This window comes from Hydractinia symbiolongicarpus, chromosome 10 (genome assembly GCF_029227915.1).
Source record: "Hydractinia symbiolongicarpus strain clone_291-10 chromosome 10, HSymV2.1, whole genome shotgun sequence".
Classification (NCBI taxonomy): domain Eukaryota; kingdom Metazoa; phylum Cnidaria; class Hydrozoa; order Anthoathecata; family Hydractiniidae; genus Hydractinia; species Hydractinia symbiolongicarpus.
In genome coordinates, this window is record NC_079884.1 from 19680459 (window position 1) to 19707526 (window position 27068).

The 27068-nt window shown below is 36.7% G+C and overlaps 1 protein-coding gene across 1 annotated transcript; it reads right to left on the reverse strand.

Annotated features, from left to right (window-relative positions):
* Positions 1 to 14370: 14370 nt before the first annotated feature.
* LOC130612101 (chondroitin proteoglycan-2-like) lies at positions 14371 to 26050 on the reverse strand. Its single transcript, XM_057433392.1, has 13 exons — positions 25935 to 26050; positions 25236 to 25277; positions 23194 to 23367; positions 22281 to 22487; positions 21631 to 21801; positions 21021 to 21380; positions 20607 to 20798; positions 20363 to 20410; positions 19860 to 20048; positions 19512 to 19691; positions 17477 to 17701; positions 15765 to 15962; positions 14371 to 15327 (listed from the first exon to the last, which is right to left on the reverse strand). The coding sequence occupies exons 1-13, from the start codon at positions 25975 to 25977 to the stop codon at positions 15161 to 15163; spliced, it is 2196 nt and encodes a 731-aa protein (XP_057289375.1). The 5' UTR covers positions 25978 to 26050; the 3' UTR covers positions 14371 to 15160.
* Positions 26051 to 27068: the final 1018 nt, after the last annotated feature.

The following is a 27068-nucleotide window of genomic DNA, read 5'->3' on the forward strand; positions in this document are numbered from 1 at the left end:
CTTAGGAAAGTTTCTCTATACCTATACGCGTAAGGCCTTGAGAGGTTTCAAGAATCCATCGACTCCATGAATCTTTATCGAAATAACTAGGATCCGAGCCAGGATAATCTTTACGAATAGCTTGCCAGGTACTAAAGAATGTCTCGCACCCCCACTCGCTCTCGCTGTCGCTTAATCCAAATTCACGTGCTAATTGCAGGAACTTTTGCTTGTTGAAGGGGTTGTTGCGACGGCGGAATCTATCAGAATCCGGTAGAGAGATGTCGAGATCTTGAAGGATTTTACGAATCTGGAAATACGCGTGGAAGCGGTAAACGGAGCGAACAAGAGGTAGGGATGTGGTTAGATGCTGCATAGAAATGCCGCAAGCTGAAGTTGCGCAGTATGTAGCAAAATTGAGCTGAGTTGACCAGAGGCTGAAGAGGTGGCTTTGCCAGGTATTCAACACCGCCCCAGAGTGGAATCCGTAGTCGACGAAGATGTCTGGAAATTTTACCGTAAACGAGGACCTCTTCGCGTCAATAACGATACCTTGTATTGAAAGGTCATCTCCCTTGAGTCTCTCGAGATAGCGCCCATGTGTAGGGGCATACTTTGCTCTCGGGTTATACGAGTAAATGCCTATATTTTCTTAAAGAAACATGAGACAGCTGTATATAACAGACATTTCGAACCCCACGATATTCGACCCTCATCTAGGGGAAGACACGAGGATCGCTCTGAAGTCTCAACAGACAGGTTAGAGTTCATGCTCATGAACGATGCAATAACGATGCACTTGATCATAGAATAAATGACAGACATTGCAAAGCTTTACCCGAGCTTACCTTCTGCACCTGCGGAAGACAGGCAGCAGGATACTTCACAAGCCTACAGGCTCGGCAAAATTGATGAAGTGGAACAATACTTGCGAACCGAGATTAAAGAGCGTGACAAATTCGCCAAAAAGTTCAAGATGCATGGTACGTGGGTTCGATGTACGGATCACGGGTTACTAGCGGTAAGTGTGATAACTTCCGGCCTTGGTATTAATAGTATTCTTTCGGGCATCGGTGTACAACTAGCCGTGGCTATAGGTAGGATCACTATCGCCGTAGGGTTAGGCCAAGCGGGTCTGCGGAACGCCGGGAAGAGGCTAGGTGTCAAGAGTAAAAAGCATGAGAGCATCAGATTATTGGCAGAGACCAAACTCAACTCTATCGTTGACTTGATCTCGAAAGCCGTGTAGAATGGTGTGATTAGCGACCACGAGTTCAGCCTAATCATGCAGGAAAAGCAAAAATACATGGTGCTGAAGGGGCAGATCAGACAGCGTGTCAAGAAGATCGTGGACAGTATCAATGAGCAGGAACTTATGCATCTGGTAGCACAGGGCAGACAGGAGGCAAAGGATGAACTGCTCAAAAAACTTCAATCTGCGCAGTATGTCAGCGGTACTGAGAGGAACCACCAGCTTTTTCATAGATCTAGTGTGTTGATTGCATACTAGACGATTTCGAGTACTTCTCCGGTATCATTGTCGATAATGAGACCACCATCATATACGACCCGTCGCTGCTTTTCAGAGTGCTGTCTCAAATATTGCTCGAGATTTTTCTGCCAAGCGAGCCTCACGCAAGGTTCGCAATTGGGACCGTCTGTCTGTTTCGAAACGGACTTGTACTTGACCTTTCGGATGGCTTCGAGAAGAGGACTTCTATTCATAGTTGAGTAGTTACGGATCTTTAGTGCTTTTGCTTTCTTTCTCAGTTCGGGAACGTTCATGTTTGTTTTTGATGTGTAAGATCAACACACAAAAACCTCTCACATCTAGTCTAGTACGACGAAGCTCTCATCATCATCATCGGAGTCAGAGTTGCTAAGGTATGAGAAACCATAAAACTCGACATCCTTATACTTGCACTCTTCGAGGTATGTCTGGAAGTAATAGTTTTCGCCTAGCTTATAGATGCTGGCGGGCTTGATGATGGCCTTGCACTCGCAGCTGTCCTCCGGTACCTTTTTCTTGTAGAAATTGGTCTTGATTTTACCCTCCCACTCCTTCAGCTTGGGATTGAGATACCGCCCTTTTTTCAAGGGAGTAGTAGTAAAGCAGTGACCCTCGAGGGACTTTACCTTGAACAGTATTTCTTCATATTTTTCTGTCCACTCGGGGTGGTAGGTGAGATCAAATGACATGGTAAGTGCGCTAGCCTCCGAGTAACGTGAGGCACCATTGGAATGGATCTTTTTGGGTGTCTTGGTCAGTAAAGGAGCTAGTTTGTTGCTACTTTTATAGGCAATCACGGAGCGTTCATCTTTGCCCTTGTTTGCTGGAATAGGATCGCTTAGCATGATATTTTCAACGTTTACTTCTTCAATATTTAATGGTTTTGCTTTGGCGTAAAATTCCCTTGATTTAACAGTCTCGTCACCGAACTTTTTATTTGCGGATACTAGACTTCAACTAGGGTTTAGTATAGGGACAGCTACCACCATTATACATGATGTACTCCTGATAGCAGGACCAGCAGAGCAGCTTGGCTCTTATGAAGAACCTCCGTCCGCAGCGACATCTGTCGTAGGTGTCGAGTATCTTTTCGCAGTCGTCACAGTGTTCCATTTATCTTACAACCCGGGGTTGTAAGATAGTCAGTGATCTCCATACGTTATACTAACTCCCACGAGGGCCCCCAGGGGGCCACATCCTGAGATCTGAAATGCTCCTGGACATACTTGAGGATCAAAGGAATGCGCCAAACAGCCACGGCGCACATGTCTCGGGTCTTGAAATGGTCCGGAACATCCTTGAGCACCTCTGGATCAACCTGAACCGCCCTGGTACACATTTCCAGCGTCTTGATATGGTCCGGAACATATTTGATCAGCCGGGGTTTCTCTTGAACCGCCCGCGTACACATTTCTTGGGTAATAAATTCCTCCGGAACATCATTGAATAAGAGGGGTTGCTCTTGAACCGCCATAGTGTACATTTCCTGTGTCTTGATATGATCCGGAATTGCTGATAGTGGTGCTGATACGGTGTCATAGATTTTTTTGAACAGGGTCATATTTATTACAACTCATTTTTTCTTAACCAAGATCTCGTGCTCGATGAATGTTGGATTTTCGTTGAGACTGTCGTTAATAGCGACACTCACGGGGATATGCTCCAAGATGTATGTTGTTGTTGTTGGATGTCGTACTCCTTGAACACAGTTTCTTCGAGACGAATCTTATTCATGTTGGTGCTATTTGGTTGATGGGGGCATCCATGCCATTTGCAGCCGTGGTACTCGTAGATTTTTTTGGTCTGAGGCTCGTAGCCGTCGACCATGTAGAAATTGCTGCGCCCTTCACGGTACCGAATCGCGCGTTCTGTACCGTGTCCGCAGAGCGCGTGGTGTATGTGCCTTCCCGTCTGCTCTGACATGGCTTCTATCCATTGACAAGCTGCGTAGCTGAAACCATCCTCGTCGTAAAAGACTTTCTCAGATTTGTTAGGCATGCGCTTCACCTTTTTGCCTTTGCACCTGATCGTCGTCTTTGCACCTTCGCATTCGTTCTTCTTGTGTCGCGTGAGGTTTTCGGATCTTGTGAAGATTTGGGTGCTCGCATTCCTAGCTCTGAGTCAAAACATCATCCATCTTTTTGATGTGGAAACAGTGACCATCCAGCATACCGAGGTGTCCAACCCCTCTTTGTGCTGATTCTGACCGTAGACGAGCCGCCATGGTGCCTTGTCGGAGTTTTTTTTGGGTTCAAAGACTCTGATGTTGATCTTGAAGTCTATGAGCTTCGTGGCACGTACATCTTCCCGCTTTAGTTCAGAGTCTTCGTAGTACTCGCGTGCTAGTTAAAGGGCTGGCCTTGTTAGGAACTCTGTTCCCCATTTTTACATCGGCCCTCTCCCTTACACCCAAGCATCGCCAAAAGCACAGGTTGTCCGTTCTGGCATCTTCACCGTCCATGGCGTAGATGCACCTTTTACCCCGCAGCCAATCTGGTAGAGGTCTGCATCCGAGTAAAGGCTCTCTCGTAGAGATGATCTTGACCTGTACATGTTTGAAGACCTATTGCAGAACGGACAATACATTACAAACAAGAAAAAATTCATACAAAAACATATACTTACTAAAACACAAAAAATCCAAAACTTCATCTTTACATTTATTTAGCACGCACACGGGACAGATGCTTCACACTAACGAACAAGAAACTTACGCACACATACTACGACAAATACACTATACCCAAAAGGCAAAACACAGGAAAAGCGTTACATACCATAAACAAAGGCGAAGCGAATACATAAAAACGTATAACACAACCCTAAGAAGGAGGAGTTTGAGGCCTACTCGCGCTCAATGCGGGAACAAAGACTGTAATATGGTCTTTTGCTGCTATTAAAGGCCTAACACCTAAATCACGTGGTTCCCGTATCTGCGCGTCTTACCATTGGTCTATTCCTTCCACTCACAATGGACTACGACGTCCCAAGTTGTTTTCAATTGCGCCATTGTCTTATAACACCGTCAACTACTTGTACAGGCCTCTACAGGCTGTAATATGGTCTTTCGCCGCTTAATAAAGGCCTTACACGTAAATTACGTGATTCCACGTGTCTGCGGAGTTTATCATAGGCCACGTCCTTACACTCTTATTGAACTAAGACGCCCAAGTCAATTCACATTGCGTCATAGCTTTATAACACGGTGAACTACGTGTTTAGGCTTCTAAAAGCAGTTATGTGACCTTCTACGGCCTAATAAAGACCTTACACGTAAATCAGGAGTTTCCACGTGCCTGCGCAGGTTACTATCCATCTAGTTCTTCTACTCTTAATGGACTCTGACGTCCCAAGTTGTTTTCCATTGGGACATGGTATTATAACACCGTCAACTATGTGTACAGGCCTACAAAGGCCGTTATATGACCTGTTGCCGTATAATCAAGACCTTACACGTAAATCACACGGTCCCACCTGCCTGAGCATGTTAACATCCATCCATTCCTTCCACTCTCATTGAACTAAGACGCCTTAGTCATTTTACATTGCGTCATGGCTTTATAACACGGTGAACTGCGTGTTTACGCTTCTAAAGGCTCTATTCCTCCGTGGATAACTAGCCTCCATCTAATGAGTTTATGGTTTCCGTTCAAGTGCCCGAAGTTAAAAATAAAGAGAAAAATTAAGATTGTTATCTTAAAAAAAGAAATAAATTACTACAACAGAATCTCGTACCATAGAGCATTGGAACAAGGAACATCATACTTTCTGCGAAAAAATCTTCTTTTATTTAACGTTGATAATAAGTTAGGATTGACCCGTCAAACTGATTGGCGCAACCTCTTATCCCCCATTGTCATTTTTTCGCCTGCTTTGGGGCTTCTTTCCAATAATTCCTTTACCACGTCGTCTAGGTTTACATCTGAAATATCTTCATAATTTGAAAGTGTGTTAAAAATTTGTCTGTTTCTCCATAGAGTTTTCTGACTTATACCAAGTAAATCAGCAATTTTTTTTCATAATATCCCAATTCCTCTTAGACTTCGAATCTTTTCTTCACTGACAGTGACTTTTGGATGTCCTTGAGCCATGGCTGTTATAATTAAGTGGCGCGTTTCTAATTATGTGGATAATCAAGGCTTGCCTTGTACGCAGCATGAATTCGAGGCTCCCTTGCTTATTTTTTTATTACATTTAAAACGTAAAAAACATCCTATTTTACATCAAACTATTTTTACGATATTTAAAAGATAATATTTTTAAAGCCAAAATTATGATAGCCAAAAAATTATTTCATCTGTGTGAAACACAGTATGGTTTTATCTGTGCTTGCAATTTCATCGTACGATTTTGATTTTTTTTTTCGGTCCCACAAAGTTGGATTTCAATTTGTTTATGGCGTTTAATTTGGCAAGGACTCCATTTAGCACCAGGCTAAGTGGACCCGACACACGACATACAACTATAGAGAAAATATATATTTGTTATGTAGCGATAGAGAGTACTATGAGGTTAATATGCAATATTAGGCGATGTTACGTTGGTTATGGCCTATCTACAGGAAAAATATGTATTTGTTATGTAACGATAGATATCGTCGAGAATATACATAAGCAACCACGAGGCCACGATGACGGATCGGTGTTACGTTGCTTTTGCGCTTATTATTTTCCCCATCTTTTCCCATTTTTTTTTGCACTTACTACACCTTAACGTTTCACCCCTCTATATTTCTTATGATAGCTGCTCGTGACAAAGGTCTATGAGAATATGATAAATATATTACCACGTTCTCTAGTCATGTATAAATCTTAAACAAACAAATTTTAAGATTTTACCTAGGAACGTTTTCCAAAAAATAAACAAAAGATTGGTGGACTGTTTCTGCTATGACGGGTAGCAATGAGTTGTAAATTGTGTTTTTATTTCAGCTAGAGTTAATGGTAACTTTGAAGAATGTCTATTGGACAATCAGATAAACTGGCCTGTCCATGATCTTGAAGAAGCGAAGCAGAGTGGACACTAACGGGGTAGGGGGAGACGAAATGTGCCTGGCTAAGGTACATTTCGTCTGCCTACTGCACTAAAAGTAAAAATACGTTCAACAATCGTATGAAAGAAATGAGCGTAATGCTCCACACTGATGGTTGGAGGCGAATTTCTTCTTGTTTTAAATTTCAAAATCTCTCTTCGCAGTTTTCATGCTGCAAAACTGCAGTCTGTACCATTGGCTCTTGTGACGTCATAAGGTATTCTGATGGTTTATAGAAGTTTTTGAAGCGTTTTTGCTGCAATAATGGCGATCTAAACTGAAGTTTTTATGAAATATAGAATAAATAAATCGTTTTTGTGCTTTTTTCTATAAGTTGCTCATTAAATAATACTCTTTTTTTAATGTTTTAATGTTCTCTTTCGATTAAGATTAACTTGTTATAAGGTCGAGGCAACCTTTAAGGCCATAGGTCTAAACCCTAAACAAAGTGGGTATAAATAAGTAGTGGAATACAGTAAGCCTCCTGTTCTTGAGCAGTTCAGACCTTTATCCAACCACCCTTCCTAATTACTGCACTAATTTTCTTCTTCTTTTTTCTCCTATATATTCAACAACGCAAATACGAGGATTATGTAAGGACGATAACAACCTGGGAAATTGGATATGACACCTTTACCAGCATGGATGATGACTGGATATCTCCTGCGCTGTATGATGGCAAATGTTTGGTTTAGCTTCAAGATTTTCTTGCACTGAGACTATATTTTATTTAGCTTGTAGACCTAACCAAGGTCCATAGGTAGGTAGAATCCCTGTCTGAATGAACATACAAAGCAGCTGTAAATATTTTAAAAGGTGCTTTTATCAAGCCACAAAATAAAGGTTTTGTACGTCAATTCTTGATGATTATTTACAAGCTCTAAAAATCCTGAGCAAAGATTGAAATTTTGCTGCTGTCAATCCTATTCAAGATAAAGAACAATATATTTACGAGATCTTAATAGCTAGACTGCAGCCAAATGCTATAAGATAACGTCTTCTTAAAAAGAATACAACTGAATTAACCGCTGTCTTTAAAGAAGCACGTTCATTAGAAATTGCACAAGATAATGTTGAATTGCATAACACAAATAGTTGAACATTATCACATGACCAATTATTTAACGCTGCAATACAAAAAAATCAATCATGTAAAACTAACTCTAATCAGACTGTTCAACAAAAACCAAAGTGTTGGAACTGTGGTAATGATCTCACCCATGTTCTAAATATCCAGCTAAAGATGCAGTATTTTTCAATTGTAATCGTAATAGTCACTTTGCAAAGTTCGAAGTTAACTGAGCAGAAAGACAGTAAAGCTGGTAATTCTTTAACATCAGCATCTATCCATAGTTTGATAGTTGGTCATCTGTCTATCCATCTAGATGGCCAACTACCAAACCATTTAAAGAAACCTAATATAATAGGAAAAATTAAAGATCAAGAATTACGCGCTTTAGTTGATGGTGGTAGCTCAGATAAATTTATTCATCCTGAAATTGTTTATTAGACGATTTTTATCGACAATTTTTACAACAAACATAGTTTATTCAATTCTCCTTATTCGAATAAAATAACTAATTTTACTACAGCTGATACATTTATAGAGGATCAAGCAGCGCGAATTATAAAACTATATTTAAAAATAAAACAATTTGAATTGTCGAAACACGTCGTTAAATTAAAAAAGTTTGTGTTTTTTTTTAAGTAGTGATATATTTATGTATTTATAGAGAAATTATACTCAACATATTAATTAATTTGCGAGTTGATATCATTCCTGCGTTAGCATTTCAGAATATGCATAAGAAAGTAATTATTATCTTTGGTAAAACTCTCCTATTGAAATTCGTGGTTTGACAGCATTGAAAGTTAATCCACCAGATGCATTTGCAAACATAACACCTTATTGTAAACAAATAGCAACCAAATCGAGATGTTATAATAATCCCCAATGAAGTATTTATCAAATCTGAAGTTCAAAGACTTCTGACATAATTGAACCCTCAAATTCTTTATGGCAATGCCAAGAGTAGTTTTTTTGTTTAAACATGATAGCCTCTTTAGTTCCTGTTGGTACTACTATTAACGAGGATCCTGCAAAGGGGGTACTAGTGCATTAAAGCTCCTATTTCAGCTACAAAAGTCGTGCAAGCTCAACAATTGGTCAAGTACACAACCGCACTCTTATGCTGAATGCAAAGCAGAAAGGATATTTTCACATTTTCTCAGTTTCTGTCATTACTCGGACTGGGTTTAAACCCAAGACCTCCTGCACTAGAAGCGAATGCTCTACCACTAGGCTACCAGTCGATAAATGTAAATCTGCTGGACTGAGCACCGACAAAATTAAACCCATTACCTGGATAATAGTAGGTATATGTTTCCTGTTCTTGCAATAACGTGTCTTAAAGTGAGGATAAAAGAATCAGTTTTTATTGACGACGGTGCTTTGATATGAATGGCATAGCTACTGAAACGGGTGAACATAGGTCTGTACCTGTTTAACTCCTTTAGCTTTTCCATGATCAGGGAACAAACATATGTACTCTGAAGAACTTAAACAGGGGCACTGGTTGTACTCTTTTCTTTGGTAAATCTCTCATCAACTGCTGACCCATCTTTCCCCTCAAATTACGGCAAGCGACACATCTTTTGATAGTAGAACGTACAATCGTATTTGCTTCTATCACCCGAAAGCAATTACTACAAAGCTCATTTAGAGTCATCCCTCTTCCACTATGAGTCACTCCTTCATGGCAACAACGTACAATCAATTCAACAAATTTTGAATTCTTTATAGTAAGATAGGATGAACTGCTTTTACAAAGATTGAATTCTGTATCCTTCCACCAACACGTAGTATTCCGCAGTGCCCAGCAAAGGGATTCATTTTACAGATACTACTGGAACTACTAAAATTCGCCGCCTTCTTCATAGCCATCTCTATCTGGGAATATTTTCTCTGTATTATGTCTACACCAGATGCTTTATTTTTCTTCTCTGCACGACGTAGCAATATGGATATATATTTCAGAAAATAAGCTATAACTCTTTTTGATCTTTTTCAACATGAAAAATGGTTTTCCAGTCTTAAAACAAGATCGTCATTTTTTATAGCATTCACATTTGCTGTGACAGACTGTTTTACCTCCGGATGACCTTCCTCTACATCAAATACTGAATTCAGACCTGGCCAAGAAGACTGGTTGCCACATAAAGCTTGGATCATTGAACCAAAACCTTATTATATCAGACTTGAACTTTATTCCCCTTAAGGCATGAACCACTGGGTTTTTATTTGTGTTTACATATCTCCATTGGGGGACACATAAACAATTCTTTTGACGACTCGTATTCTGTTGGCAACAAAGATTTTCAACCATTTCTCAGAATTGTCCACAAACTTAAAAGCACTTGACTGTTGGTCCAGAAAAACTCCTTTTGAATTGGATGTGTTAATTTCTTTTTGATAACCTTCCACATCTTAATTGACAAAACTACTGCTGTTTTTCCCAAACGAGGAATAGTAATGTATTTTTGTGGACAGACTCTGGACTTTTCAGATACAAATATACAATAAAATTCACCCTTCTCATTGGTAACACCCAAGTACAAGTACCCGTCCATACCAAGTAGTACTTGCATCCGACGCGTTCCATTTTTTCAAAATATGTCTGCTGAAACAGCGTCGTCCCAACCAAATTTATCGTAGCTTGTTTGTCAAATTTGTCGTAGCAGGTTTGTCAAATTTATCGTAGCAGGTTTGTCAAATTTGTCGTAGCAGCTAATAACTTCTTTGGCTCAGCTAATAGCTTTTTCTAACAATGTCACTATTAATTACAGTAACGATACGGTCTTGGATAAGACTGTCATGGTAAGTGTCACAAAAATTGCAGTTCTTACTTAATATCTTGATGTCTGTGATAAAATCATCAAAAGTCACACCGTCATGATTGGTATATTTTTGTGTTTCTTCTGTAAACGTATACCTCAGCATAGCAGATTGATATTGGTTTGGTTTCTTGTCCAATTCAGTTATGATTGCATAATCTTGCCATATTTTGTATGTGTTTCTCTGCGCAAAATGGTTCCTTAAGTAGCAGGAGACCCAAAATCCGGTATATAAAGGACGGGCGAACCCGTGGATTTATCTACGGACCACCGACTAGTACATGTATCTTACATATACGTTTTTCATATTATCGACTTGTTTTTTATATTTAGGGGAGCAGGTTAAAAGCACCTCTAATCACTTTTGGTGTAGTTTGAGTTCCTGTAATGGTGAAGGGATGGATTTGATTGAGCGTTTTAAATCCATTGTTTTTCACGTTATAAATAAACCGGAAATAAGGAAAAATCGAAAGTCTGGGAAGCGTGTTTTACACGAAGAAGAAGAAGAATAAAAAGGCAATTAGAAATGGCCGCCGTAAAATGCTGTATTCACAATAAAATTTATGATAAGGAAATTATTTTAAACATTCACAGAAACGTCATTAGAAAAAGTGAGAAAACTAAGGTTCGATTATTTTACTTTTATATAACTTTTATATAACCGGATTTTAGTTGTTTGTCAAATGTCAAAAATCAGTTGAATAATGGGTGCTGCATTGAGAAAATTTAGAATCGGGTTGTTCTTAGTTCTGAAACAACGATGTTACGCCGTAGTTGTTCTTTTTTTTTTGGCGAACTCTCTTCATTTTGTTAATATATTTGTTATTATATTTGACGGAGTGGTCCTACTTTAACAGTTAACATCCGTTAATCTTTTAACATTTGGCAACGTTTCAGAGTTAGTCAACGCTAATGTATAGGCAGTGGGTGAAGTTTATGAGAAACGATTTAAACAAAGGCAAACTTGTTGAGTTCCTTTAACAGGAGTGGTCACATGCAACTCGCTTCGCTAAATATTTCTCTGTGCAATCTGCCCTGTATGTAAATTCCGCTTCGAAGTTTTACAAACTAACTTGTTCAAACGGAATTAATATTTGTTCTGAAGAGGAATCACTAGAAACAAGAAGTCAGGAAGAGGTAGATACAAAGATCTTCTTATGCGCACAACACGTCCATGTAAACGGAGGCCATTCTGCTTGCATATCTACCGTTGACAGTGAAGTTTCCATATATACATTGTACTTGAAAGAACAAATAACCACAAAAATGTTCATTCAGATTGGTTTAGGCGACCGCAGGAGGTTACTGGACGTGTCGGATAGCATTCGGCATCTTGGACGCAATCTGTGCAGAGCACTTACTTCATACATTTACCAGAAACGACTATACCAGTGCGTTTCACGGTATTGGAAAGGAAAAAGCCTTTAACATCCTTAAGAAATCAATGGAGCTTCAAAGCGTCTTTAGAAGAATCGGAGACACATTTACGTTTGATGCAACACTGTTTCCAACACTTGAAACGTTTGTGTGTCAGCTGTATGGCATTAACTACAACAACACCAACGAAGCTCGCTACAAAAAGTTTTGCAAGTAAGAACAAAACACCAAGGCCCCAACAACTTGCACCAACAAGGGACGCTCTGATGTGTCACTGTAAAAGAGTTACGTACGCAAAAGCTGTTATCAAAAAACCACTTCAGCAACTCTAACAGGTGCCACATCCCAATGGACATGGTTTGATTTTCCGAGATGGGGTTTTAATAATCCAGTGGACGTTTAGAAGAGCAGCACCAGAGGATACCTTATTTGTCGAAGATCACTGTGTCGCACCAACGAGCGCATATGCAAATCGTATCGTCTTAATTGTAGCGATCTTTGTGGATGTGTCAACGGCTGTGAAAATAGTAAAGGTTCGGAAGGATCGTCTATTTCTTCTGAGTCCTCGAGTGACTCAGAAGACGAATCTCAGAAAGAAGGCGAAATGTAAATTGATTTACAGACTTTCTGTTCTTAAGAGTTTATACTACAAGCGTATAAAAATCTTTTTCTCTGTAACTTTGTACGCAGTCAAAAATTTAGCGGTTTCTATTGGTTAGGAAAAACATAGGAAGATATATTTTTCCCTATGAATAATAAGTCTCTTAATAGATTTGTTTTGCAAAGCTTTGAATTTATGCTGAAATTCCATCGAACGTCACAAACATTTCAAACGGTCGGACAGAGCCAACACTTGATTTTAAATATATAGTGTTTATACATTTTTTGTTTCTTTTTACATCATTTTTTGTTTTGGAAAATTAATATCATCTATCTTTTTTCCTACCTCTGGTTTAGCGCTACAAGAAATTTCACAAAGGCCAGTAAAGTGATTAAATATCCCCCACTAATATAATTTCCATTTTTAATAGTCTTGATTTATCCAGGTTGTTGTTAATAATTTTTGGCTCGCAGCGCCTTGAAGAAGGAAAGTAGTAAGTTTTCAAAGAAAAGTATTACGATTATATGAAAGAAACGATGGATGACATCCGAAGTAGAGCCATTTCTGGAAATCAGAATGAAATGAAATCACGTAAAACATGCATGGCGCCTAAAGAATGTCGACCGAGACAGGATATGATTGCAGACAGTACGAAATACAAGCAATTAAAATATTAGGCATCATTTTTATATTTTTTGCTTGGCGTTACATTTTACTCCCCCTCCCCAGTTATTCGGATCCATTCCATAAGCTCGTAATTTCGTTTGCTATTTCTTCGTTCCATTTATAAAATGTATAAACTGCGTCATCCTCTTCAAATTCAGCTCTAATCCGACTAATAGCACAAGACAGTATCGCTCGCCTAACATGACGGCCAAGTCCTCAGTGAACCCACCAAGTGTATTGCCGGTATGCTACATAACGATACTTTTTAAAATGTAATGTACACAGAGACGTTTATCCAACTTACCTGTTCGGCATACTACAACCGCTTCTCGATCTACGAGTACAGGGCTGTCCATAGCACTTCATTGTAACACAACAGGATGTCCAATGATACAACCTGGAGAAATAATATGAAAACAACAACCGATACATCGCACTAACAAAAAAAACTTAGCTGTGATACAATCTTTTTAGTCTCATCCAGTTTTTTACAACCTATACCTTTGATGGTAGCTAGTTTTCTTTGATACTTGCCACACGTAAACCACTGCATCAACTTCACATGTGTTTCCTCATGTTTTTTTCAACATCACTATCTTCCTCCACAGTTTCATAACTAAAGTCTGATTGTTCAAATGTATCATCTCTAACGGGCTCGAACTGATAAGGCGACATTTGCTGAGAACTTTCGACACTGGATGAATTAAACGCCATGTTTTAATTAAATCTCGTGCATCTCTGGTTGTTACCAAAAATAGCGATAGAGTATGATACTAACTTGGTCGCCACTGTCGATGAATTTGGCTTTAAGATTTACAAAAAGGAAGGAGCAGAAAGCAGTAAATATGTTTTTGGTTGTTGGGTAAGGCAGCTTTCACAATTTCTGTTTACAGGAAAAGATTACTGACATTAATTTTATTCCGTATTCCTAACTATTTTAGAAAAAAATTTTTTTAGTGCTAGGTTCCCTTTAATGTGTTTATCTACAGAAATTCAACCCGGCTCATTTTAGGAAAGTACCCAGGAATGTTTTTGTGTTACTGAAATATTTTTTTTAAAATTGCAAGAATAAGGCTTTTGACGAAGAATTAAGTACGTCCATCCGACTAGCTTGACATACCCTAGATCCGCAACTGTTTGTTATTGTCCTAAAAAGTTTTTAGGAATTTTTATATTACAATCATCCCTTTCCTCTTCTAAAAAGATTAAAAATACTATCCGCAGACCAGTTTTATGCGTCTATTTAAGAAGGGAAATCAGGTCACGGTTTTTCATATTCACAAGGTTAAGGAAATTCAATACGAGTATTGATCAAATAAGAATGGTAGACTAAAAATAAAGCAACGCCTTTAACTTCAATGTATACATAACCCCACTAAACATTTGAAACTCGGGTTCTAGATTTAAGAAAAAATGTACTGCTAAAGTTACTTATACTAAATACTGATAATAAATTAGCTCTTTGCACCGCCTATAAATTTAAAATAAAAATAATAAAATGGCTTGTTAAGAGCTATCTTTACGAATTTTCATAAAAACTACGCATTTGTTATTGATAACATTTTTCATAAAGCTTGGAGTATATAGGTACAAGGAAAAAGATGGACAAAAGCTAAATTTAGAAACAATATAATTATCACAAAAAATTAGCTACATGTAGAAAATTAGACATAAATGCTACTTGTAATTATTCATGAACAGAGAAAAAATAGGAAAAAAGTTGTGAAATGAGAGTGTTTAGATGGGATTAGCCCAACCTGAAGATGACTTTAAAATATATCGAAATATGGATCAATTGAAAAAACGCGTAGTTTTTATTAAAACTCGCACACGTGTCCTTTACGGTTTTTATCTTTACGAGGATTTGTGCCAGGATTTCTGCTGAATCCTAAAAACTAAAAAAAATAAAAGGAGACGTTGAAAACCTTGAATATCCATCTATCTATCAGTCTAAAGAAAAACCTTAAAATTTGGATATTTCTCTTTTTATTTGCCTTTGATTGTATTCAACACTGTTAATTTAGAAAACAAAGTCTGAATCGGTACAAGAACAATTTATGTCATTTTTAGAACTTATTCGTCTCCTCCTGTCGTCTTGAGTTTAGGGACAAACATACTGAGCAGCGCTAACGCAGTGATTTCCATTGAATCTCTTCCCTGCTTCACAATTTCGTGGAAACGTACGACCAACAGTACACTCGTAGTAACCATAACAATTATTCTTGTTTCTGTACAAACCATCTGACATTCCGACACAAAAGTTTGGATCTAAAGAGAGAAAACGAATACTCGCAGCTTTTTTCATGGATTCAACCATATCGAGGTATACCCCACGGTTTATCAGTCTGTTAACTAACTTCCAGGTCTTTGATATAACTTGCAGATGATATGTTTGTATACAAATTATATAAAACTTGATTGTTACAATGTCATTAAATCTCATCTGTGATTCTTGGGAGAACGCTAATGGCTAACAATACAGATAAACAGTGGGATTGGAAGAGAAGAAGTTAAATGTGACACCCACAATTGTTAGGCAGCGGGACCAAGTATTTAAAATAAACTTTCTAATATGGCGGTAAATCACTGGAATAAAATGTCCATAATAAATGTTAATGAAAAGGGAGAAGAAACCTTCTCTGCATTTTTGGCCCTCAAATAAATATTTGCATAGAGATGATATTTGGTAAGACGTGGTTACGTACCTTCGCAAGAGTAAGAATATGACCAGACACAAACTTTAAGTTTAGGAAAAAAATTTGTGTGTTTTGGACATGTCTTTAGTTCGGCAACATCATGTTTGCCGTTGCAAACGTAAAACTTGCTACAACGGTCAAGCGTTGGATATGCGCCGATGAGTTTACCAATGCATGAAAATGACGGTCTTTGCGATGGTACGGAAACTAAAATAAAAACAATCCAAGCTGTTAAGAATGATCTTGGATGAAAGGACAAGGAGATTTTTCAACAAAACAGAAAGTAAGTACGTGATGAATTGTTGAATTTCCGCGCCCGATGGCGTTGGAAATTCTTTAAAACCGTCGTTTTTTTCTTTCGAAACATTTTTTGAGAAAAAATCGACCCTGGGATTTCACATTCCTCTGAGAGGATAGTATTGGAATAACTGACTAACTAACTAACCCTGTCCCAAATGGTCAATTGTAACGTTACAGATTTAAACTTCGTACCCAAACTTCCTAAGTACTTGGAAGTCATCTAAATGACGTTTCAGGCCAAATTGGTTTTTGTTTTCGAGCTGGCACAGTTAACAAAAAAAGTATGCTGAACATAATGGTGACATTATAATTTTGATTTTTGTCACCTAAATGTAATTTTAGGCCAAAATTAGTCCAAAAATTAAAACTAATTTAATTTTGACAAAATTTGGTACAGTTAAAAAAAAAGTATGCTGAACATGATGGTGACATCAAAATTTGGTTTTTTGCCACCTTAAATGTCATTTTAGGCCAAAATTAGTCCAAAGATTAAAACTACTTTATTTTTAACAAAATTTAGCATAGTTAACAAATAAAGTATACCGAACATGATGGTGACATTAAAATTTTGATTTTTTGCCACCTTAAATGTCATTTTAGGCCAAAATTGGTCCAAAAATTAAAACCACTTTATTTTCGACCAAATTTAGCACAGTTAACAAAAAAGGTATGCTGAACATGATGGGACATCAAAATTTTGATTTGTGTCACCTAAATGTCATTTTAGGCCAAAATTGGTCCAAAAATTAAAACTACTTCATTTTCAACAAAAATTGGCAAAGTTAACAAAAGAGGTATGCTGAACATGATGGGACATCAAAATTTTGATTTGTGTCACCTAAATGTCATTTTAGGCCAAAATTGGTCTAAAAATTAAAACCACTTCATTTTCAGCCAAATTTGGCACAGTTAACAAATAAAGTATGCTGAAAATGATGGTTATACAAAACTTGGATTTTTGTTCACGTAAATGTCACTTCAAGCCAAAATTTGTCCAAAAATTAAAACTGCTTTATTTTCGACAAAAATTGGCACAGTTAATAAAAAAAGTATGCTGAACATGATGGTCACATCAAAATTTTGATATTTTGTCAACTAAATGCCGTTTAAGAGCATAAACGTTTCAATCGCAAGACTTTTAACCATGAATGATAGGCTGTATTTTTTGTTAGCAATTTCTTTTAAATGTAAATTTATTATGACACGTTTTTTTTGTTTGCGTTTGTTGTAAGATATAATGTCACTTGTGTGGTTTAACTTCAGAGCTTCATGCACCAAACCTCTTCGAATGCTTGGCACGATAACACAACGAATTAGCAGGTTGCCATCAAATGTTTTGGTAACGAGCGGAAATTCTTAGAGCCCCCAGGGCTTCTTGTTCTACCTTTGCTTTCATTTTTTTGGACACATTAGTGACTTACCCTGACATTGCACATTCTGAGGATGATCACATCGGTCTATTGTTTCATTATACCACAATCCACTGGGGCAATTCATCAACGCGGTAAAACCAGTATCGCACGTAATGTACCCGCTACAGTTTTTCGGGTTAGCATAATTTCCGTTTCTTTTTCCTTGACAGAAATGATTCAACACACCAGTTTTTGTTGGCGGTGGCGTGGATGGCGGTGGCGTGTATTGGAGTACTAGAAAAAAACAAGAAGCTTCGTTTATCGAAATTATATATCTTTCTTTTTTAAGTGTTCGTAAGTATTTCTGAAATTATAATGGTTTTTCTATTAAAAAAACAGGATAAATGCCCTATGCGAGAGGCTTTTGATTCTTTGTTAAATATCATAAATGTAACAAAGTGGTTAGGTATGTGATCAAAAGACGCTTTCTCTAAAACCCTTTAAAGTCATCTTTTTTAAGGACTTTATTCTGCTGTGAAAAGATGAAAATATAATTAAATGTTCTTTATAATACTTCTATTTATTTCAGGTAAACTAATAATAGTTTAATAGTTGCTATTTTCACTTTACAGATGATGAAATTCTAATTGTTTTGCACAGCTTGGATTTTTGTTTGTTTCGAAAGTGTCTCTTCTTACTTCATGTTGTATACATAACAATATTAAGGACAGTTGAGCCTACTTTTAGTTTAGAAATTGGTTTGCATGTAGTTATTTTATGATATGTCTACCATGAAGAATTGTTTGTTTTATTTCGAAAAGTAGAAATAACGCCTAAATACAAAAAAAATTTCATGACTTGTGGCTCCTTGTAGAGGAATTTAAATTTTTGTTGCAGAGAGATAAGAAGGATGAAACAAATATTTTTTGTAACGTTTGTTAAAAGTCGTTTCGTATTGGAAACTGTGAAATAGAGAATATAAGGCAACATGCTAAAAGAAAAAAACATTAGAAATATCTGGTATCGATAAAATATGTTTTGTTTTTAGTAAACATATTTGTTCTTGACCTCAGAAATTGATAGTCTTTTAAAACCTAAGGAATAAAAACAAAATGTACAGTTCCTCTTTTTTTTCAAAATTCTTCATTTTTAAGAAAAAAACTCCTCTAAATTCCATGCAGAATCTTCTTTAAAATTTGTGGCCTCCCTCAAGACATGTTGTGAATACTCCAAATTTTAAAATTAATACTAGAAATGTAATTAGTTTTAGGTACTACTAAATATTTAATGTAAAAATATAAACATATTTGAGAGAGCTTGATATGACGTCACGAAAAAACCGCGAATTTTTCTGCTACACAAATTGTGTGTGGTTTACACCAAGCTGCAAGATATCTATCAAGAGCACCGCCTTTTCCGATGTGGAAAAGTATTTAGTCTGACCCAGCAAAAATGAAACTTTATCGACTTCTTGACGCCATGTACACAGCAGATAATCTCATTCCCAGGACTTTCTTTGCATTTCTGATATAGGACACTATCAAAAGGGAGAAATTCCTTATAGAAAGTGCAATGCAGAAGATGTTCAGAGTAGAACTAAGGTATACACCCACAGTGCTAAACATAGTTATTTTTTATAAGCGCAATTAAATTTTTATCTTAGCCGCAGTGGATTTGTGTAATATTTACAATATCAAATGAGCGTACTTATTTTAATAAAAAGAATCGAGCAAAATCGAAGGTTACTTAAAATTGTACAGAAATTCTGTGCATGTTTTCATGTAAGCAGCAAACGAAACAGAGTTCACCTTTTATGTAGCGCTAAACTGCAATGGGAGCTCTTGTTAAAAATTGTTTTTCTACACGTTTTATTTTGCAGAAGAGCTTGTTATGAGCGCTTGTTGCATTCTCTCAACTTTAAGTGGGTGATTGTTGCATTCTCTCAAGTGGGCGTTCTCTCAACTTTAAGTGGGCGTTTTCTCAACTTTAAGTGGGCGTTCTCTTAATTTTAAGTGAGCGTTTGGTACTTTATGACGATTTTTAAATGAATAAGAGAAATTTAACGTCAAAGAAAAACACATATCCCATCACACTTTGCACATACCCGAGCACTGAACATTGGCAGGGTAATCACATGTGTCTGTCATTTCATTGTACCACAACCCATACGGACAATCCATCAGATATCTTAAACCTGCGACACAAGAAATGTAACCATCGCAACGATTCGGGTCTTTGTAATTACCGTCGTTTTTGTTGGTGCAAATATGTGAGACTGGTTTTCCTAAAGTTAGAAAAACGGAATATATAACAAACACGATGTCTGTCAAGTATTTTAATGCGGTGACAGCAAAAAGAGACCCATGAAATTTACTGATGTATTGCGTCTTGTGTTTTCTGCTGTTTTTAGATAAGTACTGAAAGTAAGACTGCATATTTGAGAAAAACCTACCGTTTGAGCAAGGATAATTGTATGACCAGACGCAAACAAGGTGTACAGGATGGAAATGTAAGCCGTGTGGGCATTGCTTGACGATTCTCGTTCCATCCTGAAGACAGGATGCAAATTGAGTGCAAGTGTTGGGAACAGGATACGTACCAACACGACCTTTGCATGCTGACGGGTGCACAGTTGGATTGGCTATAAGTTTTAAAGAACAGTTTTTCTTTGGTAAAAAATACAAAAATTTGGGAGTAAACTAAGTCTTATGCACGTTTTTATTTTGAAATAAAAATGAGACTTTGTTTATGAATAAGGATCTTCCGAGCCACTCACCATGGCGGACGAAATTCTTAGATTTATCGCACATTTTAGTTTTAAAATCAAACAAATGTGCAGAAGGACATTTGAGATGGTACACTACAGCTTTAATGCATAATATATACCCAGCAATGTCTTTGAATAGGAAACACTGGTAAAGGGTTTATTTTAACAATACGATGAAGAGTGCTTACCAGTTGGAGTTCTTGTTGGTGGGTGTGTTGCTGGTTTTCCAGTCGTTACTAAAAGTAATAAAAAACAATAGATGCACCAATAAAAAGATTATGTTCGGACCGAACATAATCTTTTTATTGGGTTGGGTTGGGTAACCGGGTTCCCAAATGATCAAAAATCTAAAACACTTGTATATAATTTTTTTATACTTAATAATTGCATTCAAACAGTAAGCGCAAGATTGCGTAGCTGTTTACAGCTTACCTTTACAATCGACATTTCTTGGCCAATCACAAATCTTTGTTTTCGTGTTAAACCATAACCCAAATGGACACGTCATTTTATAAATGATGTTGCTAACACAAGTAATGTAGCCGTCACATCGTGTCGGGTCAGCGTAGTTACCTGGTACTTTACCACCACAAAAGTTAGACGATGGGGTTTTGGTAGGTAGAGCTAAATAATAAAATAACATGTTCGTTTTACATAGAGACGCACCGAGCTAACAGTATTCCAACATTTTTTATACTAATAAGAATTATGTTGGGTAGGTTGATTACGATGTTGTTTGCATATTATGAGGAGACAAGTATTCTCAGGGTCCAGGTCAGTAAATTACAAGAGTTTTTTTTAAATGTTTAGCCACTGACTTAAAGAATGTATTATTTGTCCACTTACGCTTGCAGTCCACATTTTTCGGCCAATCACATTTATCTATTTTCCAGTTGTACCAGAGTCCATGTGGACAGTTCATTTGGTGAATAATATCCCCAACGCAAGTGATAAAGCCATCACATCTGGTTGGATCCGCGTAATTTCCAGGTTTTTTTCCTCTGCAAAATGAACCTGCAGGACTGGTTGTTTTAGCTTGAGTTGTCGTTAGTGGCGGAGTTGTTGTGGCGGTTGTGGTCGTTGGTGGCGTAGTTGTTGTTGGTGGCGTAGTTGTTGTAGTGGTTGTGGTGGTTGGTGGCGTAGTTTTTGTGGTGGTTGTTGTCGTTGGCGTCAAAGTTGTGGTGGCAGGAGGTTTTGTTGTTTTCGCTAAAGACAATTAATAGTTAGTAAACTAAATTATCTGTGGGACAAAATGTTAACTTGTATGACGCCTATTTGCCACTGCCAAGACATCTGTAAGTTGTATATATTAAAGCAATCCGATTAAAGCCTAAGAGGACAGATGACTCTATGAGTCATTTAATAATGAGTTTTGGTGTTTTACGATTTACGATCTATTACGAGTTTCATGCATCCGGATTTAGTTAAAGGATTAAAAATTTAACATTGCACTCACGTTTGCAATCAACATTCTTTGGGTAGTCACAACGGTTTAATTTATGATCATACCATAATCCACTTGGACACGGATGACGGTACGTCAATCCTCCGACACATTTGATTAAGCCGGTACAAGTATTCGGGTCAATATAATCACCGTCGAGTTTTCCTTTACAGAAATTTGGCCCTAAAATAAACACATCATTCGCGCAATAAATGTTCCGCCAATGAAGACGTTCTGTGTAAAGTAATATTTTTTGGTCTTATAATCTCGTTGACTGTCGAAATCTCGTTGACTGTTGTAATCTCGAATTAATTCATTGAAGCTCATTTACGTATGTATAAATATTGATATTAATTTATTCGAGTACAAGTTTTTGGTTTCAAACCACCAACTTGCTTTCCAGTGTTCTTGCAGCGTTGTGTGGTCTGCTGTCTTTGCTTCACTCACCCAATCCTGTGTGTAATTGTGAGCAAGAATCACATTCCTCGCTATCATGTGTCTTTCAAACATTGCAAATGGAGAGTGTGCGCGGAGTTGCATACAATCAACTTTAGTTCCGTTAACGTGACGAGTTAGTTAAATTATCAACGACCCAACAAATGCACATTTACTTTTTTACTACTTTACGATGCAAATAGTAGCAAAATAAATGACGAACATACCTGTGCATACGTAAATATGTTTCCATACACATAATTTGTAGTCTGGATCAAAGTTACTATTCGCCCTACATGATCTCACAACCCCTTGATCTTTTCCATTGCATACAATGAATTTAGAACATTCCACTGGATGTGGATATGAACCTGCTTTGGCTCCGATGCATACAGAATCGATAATAGAAGAGTCTGTATGAAAACTAGTCGGTGCTAAAAAGATATAAAGAGAAATCGATAGAGCGTGTGATTGTCGGAAATAGACGCTCTGAACTTAAATATTTGGTAAGCGAGATAATAGTTGACTTAGTTAATCCAAACATTGGGATGCTTTGGGCGCTTTTTGACAAGCGAGAGAAGATGACAAGCGTAAGTGTTGTCACGATTTTCTAAATTTAAGCAAAAAATGTAAATTTACCAGACTATCTTTTTTTTCATTTATTATAAAACTATACTTGCCACGCTTTTAAATTTTTTCAAAATAAAGGAATTTGACATAAAATGGTATAAATCTAAAATTATTTACACTCACAAAAATGTGTTGCTGTTTTAATATTTAAATTTAATAATTTCCAACAAAAGCAGCAAAACAGTCAACTTTATGTATGGGTACACAACAGAAGCAATACGAGATTATTTTGCTGCTTCACTTAGGCCATGGCATTGCCACCATCATTATTGTGAAAGTAACGTTTTCATAACAATTATTTGAAGGACGAAGACCATGTACATACGACGAAATAAAAAAATTTTTCTCACTAATTATAAAATTCTTTCCTCCAAGGGTACATGCACGGTACGCTTGAGTTATGTTTACATGCGTGGTGGAACGAAGTAAATTTGTTTCGCTGCTTACGTTGTCATTATAATTGACGCATGTAAAACATGAATGAATGAATTGAAGAGCTTCCATTTTTACCTGTACACGTCAAATTTTTTATTGTAGCAGGATATTCACAAGAATTTCTTCCAGCATCAAACCATAACCCTTTTGGGCACGGCATAAGGTGCGTTTGCCCAGCAGAACATGATATGTATTTTCGACAATCTGGTTGATAAACGTAATGTCCGTCTTTCTTTGTTTTACAAAAATCTAAATAGCAAATACGAAATCTTCTGTTTGTTAATCAGGACTTAGAAATTTTGTTGCTCACATCAAATTACCAAAAGCGTTTAAAATGAAACAAGAGGAATGGGAAACTTTATTAATTTACAAGTTTTACAAGCAAGTTTAGCGAGAAAATGAATAGAATATGAACACAAAGTTTAGAAGTTGGTAATACTGTCGGCAGCCTTTCCCCCTTTAGCGTGGTTGAAACAAAAAAAAAACATTACAATTAGCGATTGTTTGTTTTTACGTAGTTTGTGTCAATAACTTAAGTTTCTAAGTAGAAGTACACGTTTTTTTTTAAGAAACCTGGCGAAGGGCCTAGTTCTAAAAGTTTCTTATTTGTAGGCGGAAATTCTATGTTTTTAGTTCCGAAAGTTTCTTATTTAGTTTCTTAATTTTCCTTGTAAAATAAGGGTTTCTTATATCAAGTAAATAGCTAGTTCTAAAAGTTTTTTTAATCTTTGGACAAGTTGGTTTTAAAATAAAAAAATAAAGCATTTTTTGTTTCAAAGTCTCTCCCTAGTGATGATTGTAACATCTTCTTCAATTAATTGTAAGAATTAGTTAAAAACAAGTTTCTTATTTCAGAAATAGACATATGTAGAAGTAAAAGTTTCTTAACTTTTGAAGATTCTACATGTAGGTTTCTTATAAACATGTTTCTTAGAAAAAAAACAACGTGTATCTGAAGGTAACTAAGCTCGGTTTAGTTTTATTTCTTTGAACACTTTTTTTTCGCAGGCCTAATGAAAACAAAATTTTTTTCATCAATAAAGTAAAAACACGAAGCCATTGTAACGATAGATACCATATTTAGCTAGGTAACCCTGGGTCAAATTTAACTTCTGGCAGAACATTTTTTTCAGTGGACAGGCGATGGATTTCGTAAATTTGGCACGTGCTTCAAATATAAATACGTCATCTTGACCATTTTGTGTAAACAAAATGTGAAGAAAATTATTTCAACAAAATTAAAATATTTAAAGGGTTCTTGTGGATAAACGGTTTTTAAAAAAAGCCGCAAAGTGACTCTCTTAAAAAGACTGGAGAGTCAATGCAAGTTGTGTCGGCCTCCTCCTCAGAGAAGGTTTTACTACCAGAAAAAGAAAGTTCGGGGAAAAACAATCTTGGTCTGTAATTTTATTAGCCTAGTTAACGAGGATATATCAAAATGAGTTTCTCTCATAGGGAAGCTTAGACGTACATAAATGTGTCCAGCATATTCCTAAATTTAAATCCACTAATAAACAAACCCAAAGTAATTTCTTAGGGCAAAACCTAAATTAAAGTCAACAATGGGCTAAAGCGTGGCCACATCTTACCCTCTTAAATAACAGGGGGAATTAACTATATTTGTTCGGGTGACGTTCTCGGTCACAACATTAAATTAGAAAAGATTTCCCAATAATGAACATGTGCTGACAAAACAATGGAAGTAACCAATAAAAAAGCGCGGTCAGTATGCTGACCGCAAGAAATTCGTTTGCGACTCAGCGTAATTGTTCTCACCTTAACTATTTCTATTTTCCGGTGTTCAGAATAACTACGCTGGTACAACTGGCTATAAATTTATATAAAACAAAGTATCTCTCATTCTCGAAGAAGGATGGAGCCAATACAGTTGCTCCGATTAAAGAACAATGCTGCTGGCTGTATAAACAACCTTATTCATCCGGCTAAAGATCTACTGAGTTAAAAAATAAATGGATCCCAACATATTTCATGCCTAACCTGATTCTTAAAATATTCTCAATTTTCAAGAGATTTTAGGCCTAGTGAGTTTATAGAGAGAATTCTTATATAAAAACGACAGCGTATGGCAGTGCGATTTTAACGCAATAATAACAAACCTTTTTTTGGTGCAGCATCTACTTGAACTGAATTTTGGAGAACTAAAGTAAACAAAAAAAAGACAAATTAATAGATAATCTCGACATAGTCTCAATAAGCTTTAGAGAGAAGGCTAGTCTACGTAATCATTTGCAAATACAAATTCTATCTGGTTCTGTGGGTGTACTTTTTTATTTCATCTAATCACTCGAATACTTCGATTACAAATTAACAAAAATGACGAGACTTGCTTCAAAAGAATGTCAAGGTTAAAAAAAGGCAAGCAAGTCGAATGGCAAGCAAGTCGAATATATGTGGAAACAAGAATAACAGCGTTGTTAGAACGATTAGCAACCTTGCTCCGAGGGCCTTTGAGAAACGATAGGAATTTATATATTATTTTTGTTTTGATTGCTCATAATAAAACTATCTCTTAGCCTGCATTACACCTACATCAGACTCGAGAGTTCAACATTGCTAGTGTTAAAAAGGTCTATTATTAGATGGAAAGAAATTCAATGAAAACATTTCTAAGTATTTTCTTCGTCGTTGCGTATGGTGGACACTTAAGTTTTTGCTGATGCATTTTGCTGTTTGATACTGGTTGTTATAAAAAACATATTTAGTAAGTGGTCAAGCAAATGTGAACAAACATTTGAAAATTAGGATTATTAGTATACAAAAAATACTTTGTAATGAAACTCGAACCTTAAACTTACCAAGTGTTGTCAGCAGACACGAAAAGAGTAGGAGAAATTTCATGATTTCGATCTCTTCTTGCTTTAAATGATTCTTTTCGTTGATGCTAATCGAGCTTTTATAGTGTATTTTTACTCGCGTAGGCGAATTCTTACATTGTTATTGTTTCCAAGACATTGTTTATGTAATACGTAATACGATAGATATGCAACACGAAACATTTATTCTCCTGTCAAGGAAGCTTCTAAGAATCACTTTTTTGTTTACGCGGTGAGCATGGTGTCAATGATTAGGCGTTGATTCGTAGCTTCTAAAAATATGTTCTAGTTTGGTAGACTTTCTCATCCCTTGGCAAAATTACATGTATTTGACAATGTACCACTCCTAAAAAATCGATTAGTGATCACACTATCGCAACAAGCGTTGACTTTTTAACTGCTGGGCGCTTATTCAAGGGCTGTTTATTAATTGGTTCAATTTTATTGTTTTATTTATCATTAATGTCATACTGTTTTAAAAGGGGCTCCTAGCATTCGTGCAAAGCTGTTGTAGAGCATCCAGTTAAACCTCTTGATTTTATCTCAAAAAGCAGCAAATGAAAAACTTATATCTATATCATCTAACGCTTCCCCCTTCAAGCGCCATGGCACTAATAGGTGTGGTAGCAATGCGGATAGCAAATCATACTCTAAACCTAACAATTGATACGCACGTGACTACTTTTTCGCTTATGATTGTGACGCAGTTCGTAGTTTTGTTTCAGTAAAAAGACTTTTTGTTTTGTTAACATTTTTTCAACATAAGAAAAATCACACTTCGTTAAACCCAATGTTTTTCTCAAAATTATAAGTTTTTCAGAAAGATTGAGCCACTTTACAGTAATAGTTAATGACTATTCTGTACCACAGATGAGAACAAAAACAATTTTTGACAGTTTTGTACACAAGATTTTTCACGGAAAACTGTGATTTGTTTAAGCGCACGTGAAGAAACTAATGTGGGCGAGTTTATGAAAAAATGTAAATATCTTTGATATGGTTTTGATATGTTTTCGTAGAAAATTTCTGTAAGATATTTTATTTTTGTTCAAATTTCCTGAAGTGTCCAACCTGTGTAAACAAGGTGAAATGAACTTTGCTTGATATGATAACACA